Below are 11,599 nucleotides of genomic sequence, written 5' to 3'. Positions count from 1 at the left end.
TTCTAAATTCTAATTCTAATTCTAATTAATCTAAAGGTCAGATCCCGCGTTTTGATTCCAAAAAATATAAAGTTAGATTTATTTTCTCAAAATTTTATTCACTAAAGATTGTATAATGGAGGTGCCAGATTTTACCAGGCGTCTCCACTGTTATAAGATGATTAGCATTGGATTTTTGGTTGAAATTTAATTTAAATAAATTCCTTTTTTTGCCAATAATTGAGGCTATTTGTGTCTCTTTTCAAAAACCAAAACATTGGTAACTGAGAATGTAATTTCAAATGAATTTTCGATCGAAAAGAATTCGAAATTCAATATTTTAGAATTTTGTTTTCAATAATCCAGTTACGAATTAAGCAGCGTATAAATTACCAGGCGTCTCCATCTTATGCTAACTTTATTCTAAAATTGGTTTCTTATGTGTAGGGATTGAAGGTGTTAAAGTGAAATGGAGGCGCCTCGTGATTACCAGGCGTCCCCATCTTAATCTGTTGATGACCTTTTAATTAAATATAGTTGATTTGTTGAAATTTTTACTCAGATTGTTAAGAAAAACATTTTTCAATAAAACTTTTAAAATATCCTTAATCCCTAAAATTCTTCTTCTTCACTCCTGAATAAATTTTCAAATTTTTCAGATAAAAAAATCAAAATTTCACAGCATTTCCCAAACCTAAATTCAGTCATCTATCACATACATAGCATTGCATCAAAAATAATAATAATTTCAGTGTGCGTGAGAAATTCATTCTGCTGCTCTTGATTTTTGCAAACGACGTCACACATAACATATGAGGAAGCAGCATTACAAATTGTACGAGAGGGCACATTCAAGGTCACATAAAAATATGGGACTCTGTTGCAAGATCATTCCAATGTTCCAGTTCATCACGACATGAACTGTAGACTTTTGTTTACACCCTCCTCGCAGTTGAGTGCCAGTTGAGTGTACGAAACGAGGGGCTGAGCAACAGCCGGCGTTAGAAAATTGTGAGAAAATCTTAGATTCTTTTACATAACCGGAACATTGACCGCGAGAGACGCGAAAAACGTAACACGTGGTTTCGCTGAGGTGTGAATTTTTTTTATTAATGCGAAAAAGTGCAAAAACTGCAACAATTAATACCTATATGTTGTATATATAGCTACAGTACCTACAGTATCATCACCTCATTGTGCTAAATATATACTTCCCCTCGCAACTCAGGCGCCCTCTGGTGTGCAAGAGCAAAGACCGCCATCTGTATTAGAGCTTTTGTTAAGCTTTTGAAGCTTGTGGGCGTTGGGAAGAAAAAAGAATCACGAGCAGGATGTCGGGAGAAATATTAAAACTCTACACAAAATGCTTAAATTTCGCAGCTGTAAAGCACAAAGATCAACGTCGGAAGGATACAGATGAGACACCATACATAAATCATCCCATTGGTGTGGCGTACATACTAACAGAGGAGGCGGGCATTTTTGATGTTCCGGTCCTGTTGGCATCAATTTTGCACGACACCGTTGAGGATACGGAAACGACGTTTGATGAAATTGAGCAGCACTTTGGGGCGCACGTCCGCAAATTAGTGGAGGAAGTATGTATGCCATTACCACATACTACACACAACCCTTAACTTTTTGTAAACTTTGCACCCCTCATTTACCCACGCTCAAAATTTCAAAGGGCGCCAAAAATACCTTCCGGCAATGGGCGGCCCAATGTACCTGACTCTGTACGCAAATATGTATGTAATGATACCTGGGAGCCGCAGCAGAGTGTTTCCAAATGGTCCAGCAAAACTTCTTGCTTTTCAACAATACAAAATAAACCCTGCTGGCATACCAATTAATTAGCAGCACCCACGATTCCATGGCGGGAAGAACAATAGACGTAGACATGAGAAAGTTTCTTCTTGAGTTTTCTCCAAAGGAAAACATCAAGTTCTCAATAAATTGTTGGCTAAATTAACAGCGCGTCTCTCTGCTGGAGCCTTTGGGGCTAATGTTAGATAAATGTCGCGGTTGAGAGTGTTGACATATGTATAGTTTCCTGAGCTTTCAAATGATTTTATAGCAAACTATTTAAAGAAGAATATTTATCCTGAATTGCCATTAATATTATTTAAGGATTCAGGAAATATCACAGATAGTTTATTTATCTTCAGATTTTGTAGAGATTCTTTTTAGGAATACAGAAAAAAAGCGAGAAATGTTCAATTACTTAAGTTTAATCGATATTCAATTTAATACAATTAATTAAAATCTTTCTGTTTTAATTTTCAACGATTTTTCCTTTAGGAAAAATTTATCTTTAGTCTTGATGCTAAAGTTAATCTTGAAAATTAATTGAACTCTGATTTGCTCATTGTAAAACCGAGAAAAAAATAATTTCTACAAAAATCGAATAAATTTGGTTAAAGGAAAAATTTTAGATTTCCTTACGAAAAGTTTTAAGAATTTTGGTTCAGATTTCTTAACCTGCTGGCCGCCAAGACCTTGGAGCTTCCTTAGAGCGCCAAGGTGGGGTCGTTGAACGACCCCAAGAAGGAAGTCGATTTTCTCATAAACTATAAAACCGGGAACTGTCGGGTCACTACCTTTAGACTCCTTATATAGTCCTCTTGCCCCTTGCATCACAAATTCGCCACCCGGAAACACGCAGAAGAAGATATTAGGGAAAAACATTTTTCATTCATTTTTCACACTTTCTTCGTGAGAAATTTGCCACGAAGTTGACCGCAACTGCTATTTTTTTTCACTACTTCCCCACATTCCCCTCACTTCCCGCACAGTGATAAATGGCAATATTTCTCGAATATTCTTTATTGTTTTGCACATTTATATGCTTCTAATTATGTTTTATGTTGTTTATGTTACTTATTCGCGATAATTCTGACACTGAGAAGGTAAAGTGAGAAAGTAAACACAACCCTTCAACCCCCTTCAACCATATGATTTATGATGTGACCAACTTCATTCTGAGAAATTTTCCGCAGCATGGCCGTTACACCAATTTTTGAATTCCCTTCTTCTACATTTTCCTTAATAACTTTTCTTGTGGTGGACGGATTGAGCTGAAATTTTTACACAACCTTCTCAGATAACCAAAGAACTTATTTCCAAAAGATGGGAATGGTATCTTTTATATTTATTAAGTTATAGCACGAAATATAGGGCTGGGGTCGTTCAACGACCCCGCTTGGCGGCCTAGAGGTTAAGAATTTTAAATCAGACTAATATTGCAAACATTTTCTGGAGAATTCTGGGATAAGGAAACTCTATTTAAATTGCAGAAACCCGATTTTAGGAATTTGAATAATTTACTTGAAAATTTGACCCTTTAATCCTTCATTTTCTTAACAATTAAATAATTTTTATATAAAACAAAAAACTAAAAACATTCTTTTATCAACACACGAATAATTAATCCAAAAATTCTAATAATTTTTAAGAACAAGAAAAAAACATAATAAAGCTTCTTATACTATTTCTTTTTAGGTAACGGACGATAAGACATTGCCAAAGCATGTGAGGAAAACCAAACAAATCGAAAATGCTGCCAAATCCTCGTATGAAGCAAAATTAGTGAAGCTTGCTGATAAATTGTACAATCTGCGAGATTTACAGCGGAACTTACCCGTGGGATGGACAGAAGAACGCCGAAAGGAGTACTACATCTGGGCTAAAGCCGTTGTGGATAATCTCCGAGGAACTAATGCAATTCTCGAAGCATCTCTCGATGGAATATTTCAAACAGAAAACATCATGTAGCCACTATCGTCATGTGCGGCGTTTTATTCAGTGCCAAAAAAAACTTAATTTCTGTATACTTTATGTATAATCCTTTTACATAGATAAGGAAATAAATTTGCAACAAAATGCGGAATGATTTTACTTCTTGTGCTCCTCGAAGAATTCCCTCATGTACTTGGCAAGGGTTTCGGCTTCTTGGATGGTCACAGCGTTGTAGAGGGAGGCACGAATCCCTCCCACAGAACGATGTCCTTTGAGTTGAACCATTTTCCGAGCTTCGGCCCCCTTGAGGAAAGCTTTTTCGAGAGCTTCATCTCCTTGGGCAATCCGGAAGGGGACGTTCATACGGCTGCGTGAATCTTCCTGCACGGGACAGCTGTAGAATCCACCTGAGCGCGTGATTTCATTGTAAATCATTTGAGATTTCTTCATTGAAGCATCAAACATGGCGTCAACGCCTCCACGACGTTTAATCCATTCAAACACGCGTCCCATGACGTAGATTCTGCAGAGATCAAATAACATAAAATAAAAAAGATTTATTGAAGGATAAGCCTGAGAATAGGCTTGACTTACATAAAAGTTGGAGGAGTATTGTGGATTGAATTATCCTTAGCTGCTACGGCAAAATCAAGGATTGAAGGAGTGATCTTCATGGCACTGCCGATAAGATCCTTCCTTACGATAACAACGGTTATCCCTGATGGTCCAATATTCTTTTGAGCACCACCAAAAACCAAGCCAAACTGCAATCAAGCACAAAATCTGTAAAGTCTCTTAAAATCAGTTCAAAATCCTTAAAGATCCTACCTTCCTAATATCAAAAGGACGTGAAAGGATATTTGAAGACATGTCACAAACAATGGGCACGCCATTAGTCTCGGGAATAAAACCAAATTCAACTCCATGAACAGTCTCGTTGTCGCAGTAGTATAAGTAGGAAGCATTCGGGTCTAGCTTCCATGTTTTCTGATCTGGCACACCGCAGTATTTGTCAGTTTTGGGAAGGACAAGATTCACTTGGCCGTATTTAGCTGCTTCCTTGGCTGCCTTGGCTGACCAGGCACCGGTTACAATGTAGTCTGCTACACCTGTTCTACCCATTAGGTTCATGCAGACAGCTGCAAAAAGGCCTGTTCCACCGCCCTGAAGAAGAAGGACCTGGTAGTCGTCTGGAATGTTTCTAAGACAGAGAAAAGTAAAATTGGAATAGTTTAATAAAAAAAAAATAGGAAAATTAAACTTAATTTATTTAAAGCTCTAAAATATCCTAAAGCCTAATCTCTAAGCATGATTACCAGATGATCTACTAGAGCTTTCGTAATGTCCTTTAGAATTTTTGTATCTATGTAAATTTTAATCGCTAACAAGGGTATTAATTTTTTCAAATGATTATTTCATGTAAAAAAGTTTAATTTTATAAAACAAGCTTTAATAAATAAAGCTTTGTGGTAAATATTTTATTCTTCTTTTATTTAATTTCAGGGATAAGTTTAGTCCATATTCTTTCAAAGAATCTGTAGATTTTTACATTTTCATCTAAATGATTTATTATTGGATTAATCTTTTAATTCAATACGAAAATATATTTTTGACGCCAAAAGAAAATCCATGTGTAAAGAATTTCGCAACATTGTTTGCCTTGTGACCTTGTCAATTCAGAAAGTGAACGCTTTTATCAATTAAATCTTAATAAATATGGAAAGATTCAGGAGCTTTGTGAAGCTTTCCCAAGCACACTGTTGCGAGCAAAAAAAACAGCTTTGAGAAACTTTATTATTTTGAAGTCAGAACTTAAATTTTACGAAGCTCCTTAGAAGGATTATATGTTTTTAATATCGAATTCTAAATTAATTTTAATCCGAGAAAAATATTTTGACGCATTTTTCTGCACATCACTGTATTTAAGATCACTGTGCGTAATTTCTTAAATAATAAAATTTTCTAATTAAATAAAAAAATCTCCCACATGGAGACCCGTCAAGACCCACTCTATCTTATCTAACGAGTAAACAAGCTCCCAATACTATGTATGTTTATAGGCATACATTCATATATAGCACATGCTGTAGCGCAACTTTTCCTCACTTCTCACGTCACACGAAATGCATTTTGCCCAGAAAAATGTGCAACGATGTCAAGTATTTTACTTACAGAAGCTCTTGGAGTGCTTTAATTGTATCCTCGTGGATCTTGTTGTAATCCGCCCCACGATGGGACATCTCCATAACGCTCATGCCTGAAGAGCCGTGATTCACGAGTTCCTTCTGCACCTCCACCAAGACCTGCCGGTTGCACGTGAGGGGTTGATGTGTGAGGAAAAATAATTTAACGCCACATTACCTACCTCTTCGGGCAATTTTGCTGGACCTGCTCCAAAATTCACCACCATTTTGTCAACACTTAATAAAATTGCTCTGCAGAAAAATTTGCACAAAAATTTATTTATGCTGCGAAAGTTCCACTAATTGAAGCACAGAGAGAGAATTCTGTTCAACACGATGGTGGTTTGGCAAATTGTGGCGAATGACTGAGAGTGCGGCACTTGCTGGGGAAGATGTGGAGCTCGTCTGAGCACATCAAGAACCACTGAAATGTGAGACAAAGGTCAAGTCTCGTTACTGCCCACTGATCTCCGCCACCGTCTCATCCACGCGATGCAAAATCATTCGATTGCATCGATCCTATACACTCACAATTTCCCGAATGCAACTGTGTATGCAATGCAGCACTGACTAAATAACTCCATTGATAAGACCCCACGAATTGATAGTGTGTGGATGATATATAGCTATAAAGGCCATCAGACAGATCGTTGGTTGTTTGTTTTAGAAAATAGATCGCGGAGAATTGGACAAGATCATCATTTTATTGGCCCTAAGTGATATTTCCGCGATGCTTTCTCTGAAATATTCTGCAAAAAATATTTTGGAATTGCGATGTCGTTGAACTCCAAGCAATTGATCACGCCGGGTACTCGCAATTATACGGAGAGCGTGGCTGGAGAGAGACATCTTCGGAGTTATAGTTGGACTTGTAGTATGTAAATAGAATTTGAAAATGTCGTTAAAAATTGAAAATTTTTAGATTTTATTGTTCAATTTATTTTAATTTATATTTCATTATTCAAAAACATTTTCAGGATGATTGTATACCCTCTTTAACAGATATTGTGAAACGAAGAAAACTATCCACTTGTTATTTGTTTAGATGTAGTTTTGTCGGATAATTTCCTCTTCCCGATTAGAGACAAAAAGAACATTATCGCCAAGTAGATGAGTATAAGTAAATAAATTAAATAAAACGCCTTATTTAATTTAAAATTACTTTTAGTTTATTTGAAGCGATTATTTTATTTATAAAATTTAGAAAAAAGCGATTAGGCTTTCTCATTTTCTTCTTTATTTCCCTCCAAGATCACGTTGGACCAGTAGGTTGAGTTATTCTTCATGATTACAGTCCTACAAAAAAATAGTTTATTAAAAAAAAATATTAACTAAAAAAATCAATACTGACTCGAAGTAAACTTTTCCACTTCCTTCTGGAGGAGAATTCCATTTGAGCTCAACAGATTCTTTATCTTCGCGATCAGTTTGGATGGCTGCACTGCATCCATCCATCGCATGTAGGAAGGTTGACTTCTTCCACGTCCCCAAAGGTTCTCTGGATGCTTCATCAAATGCACGAATATAAAAGCCACGGAAGGTGTCTCCGTCAATTGTCACTTAAAGCATTATTCAAAAAACGCAAAAAAATATCTCAGATTAGAACTTTATACGAAAATTTGATTAACAAATTCATTAGTTATTAAAAAATTAAAATTATTGAAATCTTTCAAAAAAATCTCTTCGGGATACCGGTAATTGTGGTGCCAGGATTGTAGTTATATGCGGAAGCTTTCAATTTGTAAGGTAAGGTATTTGCAGGTTGAGGTAAGTCGACACCATGAAAGTCATAAACAGTGGTAAAATGACAAGGTGCATAAAAGACAAATCCAGGAAGGAATTGTGAAGACCAATAAGGCCAATGAGAGACAACAGTAGCAAGATTTTGCACAATGCACAAATTAAAAACTAAAACAGTAAAAAACAATTTAAACATGATTGAAGATTTTCTTTTAATTCAGAACTTGGAGAATCAAACACTGGGTAAGAACTGAGACAATTTGCAAATCCATCTTCCTTATATAGTCCTCTTCATTATTTTAATCAGCATCTTAATTCAAACATTTATTGGAAATCCCATCATTAAATTAAACGTTTAACATGATAAAGTTTATCGCAAATAGCAATAATTCCATTTCAGTGATTTCATGCCAAGGAATATTTGAGTAACAAAGATAATGTCCTTTTCGGGTTTTCCCGCAGATTTTCCCGTTTAGCTGAGCAAGACAAGCAAATAATATTTTATTTATAGAATGTTAATTTTATTTTTAAAAAAATGTCCAAGGAAGCGTCTAAGCTTTCTGATTTTCTTCTTTGTTTTCCTTCAAGATGACTTCGGGCCAACAGGTAGAAAAGTTCTTCATCACAAAGAAGCTGAGAAAACAAATTCTTTAAAAAAATTCAACAAAAAGCAATAGAAACTCACGAGAAAAAAACTTTTCCATTTCCTTCTTGAGGGGAAATCCATTTAAGTTCAACGGATTGTTTTTCTTCAAAACTGAAATGTAAGACTCCTTTGCATTTATCCTTTTCTTCATCCACTACAAGTAAAGATGGTGGATAAGTCCAGGATCCCAAAGGTTCATTGGAAGTTTGATCAAATGCACGGACATAAAAGCCTTGGAAATCATCTCCGTCAATCGATACTTTAAAAAACATAATTTAGAAAAATAAAAAATTATGTACGTATATATACATATGTTCTTAGAAAAAAACGAATAAAAAAAAACAAAGCATGGTTAATAAATAAAAAAAATCTTTTTTTTTTAAATAAAATATAGGTACTTATGCAAATCTTATGTATATCTCTTAAATGATTAACTTGTTTTAAAAAAATATATTCAAATATGCGTACCGGTAATCGTGGTGTTAGGATTGTAGTCATATCCGGAAACTTTCAAATTGTACGGAAAAGTATCAGCAGGTTGGATCTCACGGCTACGGAACATATTTTCACAAACCCTATCTGCAAAGATACGTTGAGCGAAAATTGTTACAAAGCACAATTCAAAAACTAAAAAATGTTTCAACATGATTGGTTGATTTAGCTGTGAATTAAAGACTTTAAGAATTAAACACTGAATACAAACTGAAATAATTTTTAACTCAATCTTCTTATTATATGGAGTCTGTTTCATATTTTAATCAACGTCTTTATTAAAATATTTTTGCGGAAATTCCCAGTATTAAATATAATTATCTCTCATTTTTTTAAGGATTTTTTTATACATGCATTTGTACATATGTACATAACGATAAAGTTTATCGCAAGTTGAAGAGAAAGTTATTTTTATTGCATTTTTTACTGATTTCATATTAAAGAATTTGCAGTAAACAAAGAATGAATATTAGAGCTGAATGAGAACAAATTTTTGTATGCATTGAAAAGACCCTGATTTAAAGTACCTATTAAAAAAATATAGGCATTATGTCTCCTCTAGTGTAGCCTAGCCTTAGAGCAACACCTTTAATCGATGATGGATTCAATAAAACATACTTGTAAATCAATCATTTATTTTTATTCGTTTAACATACATATTTCTTTGATAAAGATCCCGGTGAAGACTACGAGCAGACTACTAAGCTTTTTTTTATTCATTGGTAATTGGTAACTTTAGTTTTCCTTCAAGATCAGGTCAGACCAATAAGTCGAATAATCCTTCATGACTAGAGCCCTGAGAAGGTAAAATTTCTTTCAATAAAAAAATCATAGATAAAGAAAATTTAAAACCAACTTGAAGTAAACTTTTCCACTTCCTTCTGGAGGAGAATTCCATTTAAGCTCAACGGATTCTTTATCTTCGCGATCAGCTTGGATGGCTGCATTGCATCTGTCCATTGCATGGAGGGAGGTTGACTCCTTCCACGTCCCCAAAGGTTCTCGGGATGCTTCATCAAATGCGCGAATATAAAAGCCACGGAAGGTATCTCCATCAATTGTCACTTAAAGCATTATAGAAAAAACCATAATATAACACCTTTATGCGATTTTTAAGAACAACGATATTCTTTTCTTTCACAAAAAAAATCTCCTAATAATACCGGTAATTGTGGTGCCAGGATTGTAGTCATATCCGGAAACTTGCAAATTGTACGGAAGAGTATCGGCAGGTTGAGATGGGACACCATGAACAGAGTCAAAATCACAAGAGAATCTTGGGTGAGAAGCTTCAGCAAAAATCTGCACAAAGCACAGTCCAAGAATCAAGAGTAACTTGAACATAATTGAGAATTTTCTTTTAACTCAAAACCTGAGGTATGAAACACTACGTAAGAACTGAGACAATTTGCAAATTAATCTTCTATATATAGTCTTTTTAATACAATCTGCGACCTAATTAAAATATTCCTGGGAATCCCCAGCATCAAATCAAACTTTTACAGTGATAAGGTTTATCGCAAATGTGTAAATAAAATTGCATTTCATTCGGGGATTTTTCGAGTGGTAAGAATATTTTTTAGCTGTGATTCTTTCGAAGAAAAGAATAGCACAGAATAAATTCTGGGGAAAGGCTTACTCATGCGCGTTGGCTGTGATTCGTTGCGTGAGAAAGCCTTTCCTTAAAGTTTATCCACCTCAATCATCACCACACTTAGATTGTCATCTGATGGAAGTATCACAGCCCGTAAGTGAAACTTACCAGTACTTTTTATGTGGCGTTTTTAGACAGATACGGCAAAAGCAACGGTGTGTTCAAATTCAAACGTAATTCACCGCGCGTGCTATAAAGCGTTGCTTTTTACTCATTATTCTTATAATTCAGTCTTCAGCCACTTTTTATATATTCATCATTTCCTTTTCACTCTAATAGTTGGTGTTCCACTTCGTGGCCAACACCAAGTACAGTAATCTTCGGAAAAACCGACCCTCTCAGATCGGGCTCAAATTTGGGATAAACACGTTTCAAATAATTTACATTCCAAAATTAATGGTTGAAAAATTTTGATCCGGTCGGTCGGTTGCGCCTCTTTTAAGCCTTATAACTTTAGAACCGCAAGAGATAGAGACTTCTGGTTTTAAGTTTCATATTTTTATATGTTTAAAATCCAAGATGGCCGCCGTCCGCCATTTAGAAATACCACCAACCACTTCCCTTGTAGCTCGAGATCTGAAATTTTAGTATGTTGTAGAGCTCAATGAGACGTTTTTATCGATAACTCATACTTGAAAATCGGTCAAGCCGTTTAGCAAATATGGCGACCTAAAGCAAAAAGTGTTTTTTCGATATAACTTGAGAACGGCTTGATCGATTTTGACCATCTTGATATCAAATAAAAGGTTTTAGGAAGCCCTGCAACTATCTAAAACATTTCAAGTTCCAAAGTCGTCCACAGGAGGCGCTAATACCGAAAACAAAAATTGCATAAATTTTAGGGGCAATATCTCCGAATCCCGATTATGCATTTACTTTATTTTTTGATATGTTGTAGAAGAACTCATAATCTTTCACCATGCAAAAAATAAAGAAAATCTATGTCGCCGTTTAGAAGATATAGGCATTCGAAAAATTCTTATATTTTCATAAGTCCTAAGAGCCATATCTCCTGAACTGATTGACCGATTTTTCTCATCTTAGTATTAAATTAAAGGTTTGGTAATTCTCTACAACTTTCTAGAACATCAGAAAATTCTAGAAGTATTTTTGTGAACGAAAAATGTGAAAAACTGTTTTTGTGAAGCAAAAATCAGCCATTTTGTA

General features: G+C 35.1%; 4 protein-coding genes and 1 long non-coding RNA gene across 8 annotated transcripts in view; 2 read left to right on the top strand and 3 right to left on the bottom strand.

Moving 5' to 3' along the window:
* The window catches only part of LOC129787307 (DNA-binding protein RFX2), an 865,065-nt gene that overhangs the window by 50,284 nt on the left and 803,182 nt on the right, over nucleotides 1-11,599 (top strand). The gene's annotated exons all lie outside the window — the stretch shown is intronic.
* Nucleotides 888-3,868, top strand: LOC129787364 (guanosine-3',5'-bis(diphosphate) 3'-pyrophosphohydrolase MESH1). 3 transcript variants are annotated; one of them, XM_055822904.1, is made up of 3 exons: nucleotides 888-1,072; nucleotides 1,146-1,577; nucleotides 3,496-3,868. In XM_055822904.1, the coding sequence occupies exons 2-3, from the start codon at nucleotides 1,311-1,313 to the stop codon at nucleotides 3,751-3,753; spliced, it is 525 nt and encodes a 174-aa protein (XP_055678879.1). In that variant the 5' UTR covers nucleotides 888-1,072; nucleotides 1,146-1,310; the 3' UTR covers nucleotides 3,754-3,868. The 3 variants fall into 3 exon arrangements, with proteins under 3 accessions (XP_055678879.1, XP_055678877.1, XP_055678878.1); XM_055822902.1 differs by having other exon boundaries at nucleotides 892-1,072; nucleotides 3,481-3,868; XM_055822903.1 differs by lacking the exon at nucleotides 888-1,072 and having other exon boundaries at nucleotides 1,079-1,577; nucleotides 3,481-3,868.
* LOC129787343 (probable phosphoserine aminotransferase) lies at nucleotides 3,746-6,445 on the bottom strand. The gene is made up of 5 exons (XM_055822880.1): nucleotides 6,083-6,445; nucleotides 5,890-6,020; nucleotides 4,546-4,918; nucleotides 4,312-4,481; nucleotides 3,746-4,240 (listed from the first exon to the last, which is right to left on the bottom strand). Exons 1-5 carry the CDS (start codon nucleotides 6,125-6,127, stop codon nucleotides 3,874-3,876), a joined length of 1,086 nt encoding a protein of 361 aa, XP_055678855.1. The 5' UTR covers nucleotides 6,128-6,445; the 3' UTR covers nucleotides 3,746-3,873.
* On the bottom strand, nucleotides 7,836-8,990 carry LOC129787373 (uncharacterized). Its single transcript, XR_008750223.1, has 3 exons — nucleotides 8,755-8,990; nucleotides 8,326-8,545; nucleotides 7,836-8,273 (listed from the first exon to the last, which is right to left on the bottom strand). It is a non-coding gene; the product is annotated as an uncharacterized LOC129787373 (long non-coding RNA).
* Nucleotides 9,397-10,175, bottom strand: LOC129787367 (putative defense protein 2). The gene is made up of 3 exons (XM_055822907.1): nucleotides 9,942-10,175; nucleotides 9,635-9,842; nucleotides 9,397-9,574 (listed from the first exon to the last, which is right to left on the bottom strand). The coding sequence occupies exons 1-3, from the start codon at nucleotides 10,120-10,122 to the stop codon at nucleotides 9,514-9,516; spliced, it is 450 nt and encodes a 149-aa protein (XP_055678882.1). The 5' UTR covers nucleotides 10,123-10,175; the 3' UTR covers nucleotides 9,397-9,513.

The sequence above is a fragment of the Lutzomyia longipalpis genome, chromosome 1, assembly GCF_024334085.1.
Source record: "Lutzomyia longipalpis isolate SR_M1_2022 chromosome 1, ASM2433408v1".
Lineage (NCBI taxonomy): Eukaryota > Metazoa > Arthropoda > Insecta > Diptera > Psychodidae > Lutzomyia > Lutzomyia longipalpis.
Note: the sequence above shows the minus strand (reverse complement) of the source record. Positions and strands in the feature narration are given on the sequence as shown.

Bases quoted from the DNA above. Each gene is read 5' to 3' on its own strand.
- LOC129787364 (XM_055822902.1), top strand. From the start codon at position 1,311: ATGTCGGGAGAAATATTAAAACTCTACACAAAATGCTTAAATTTCGCA. The intron at 1,578-3,480 runs GTATGTATGCCA...ATTTCTTTTTAG, and splicing joins TCCGCAAATTAGTGGAGGAA to GTAACGGACGATAAGACATT.
- LOC129787367 (XM_055822907.1), bottom strand. From the start codon at position 10,122: ATGTTCAAGTTACTCTTGATTCTTGGACTGTGCTTTGTGCAGATTTTT. The intron at 9,843-9,941 runs GTATTATTAGGA...TAATGCTTTAAG, and splicing joins TCCTGGCACCACAATTACCG to TGACAATTGATGGAGATACC. The intron at 9,575-9,634 runs GTTGGTTTTAAA...TTACCTTCTCAG, and splicing joins AGTGGAAAAGTTTACTTCAA to GGCTCTAGTCATGAAGGATT.
- LOC129787343 (XM_055822880.1), bottom strand. From the start codon at position 6,127: ATGGTGGTGAATTTTGGAGCAGGTCCAGCAAAATTGCCCGAAGAG. The intron at 6,021-6,082 runs GTAGGTAATGTG...TGCAACCGGCAG, and splicing joins CAGCAAAATTGCCCGAAGAG to GTCTTGGTGGAGGTGCAGAA. The intron at 4,919-5,889 runs GTAAGTAAAATA...TCTCTGTCTTAG, and splicing joins AAAGCACTCCAAGAGCTTCT to AAACATTCCAGACGACTACC.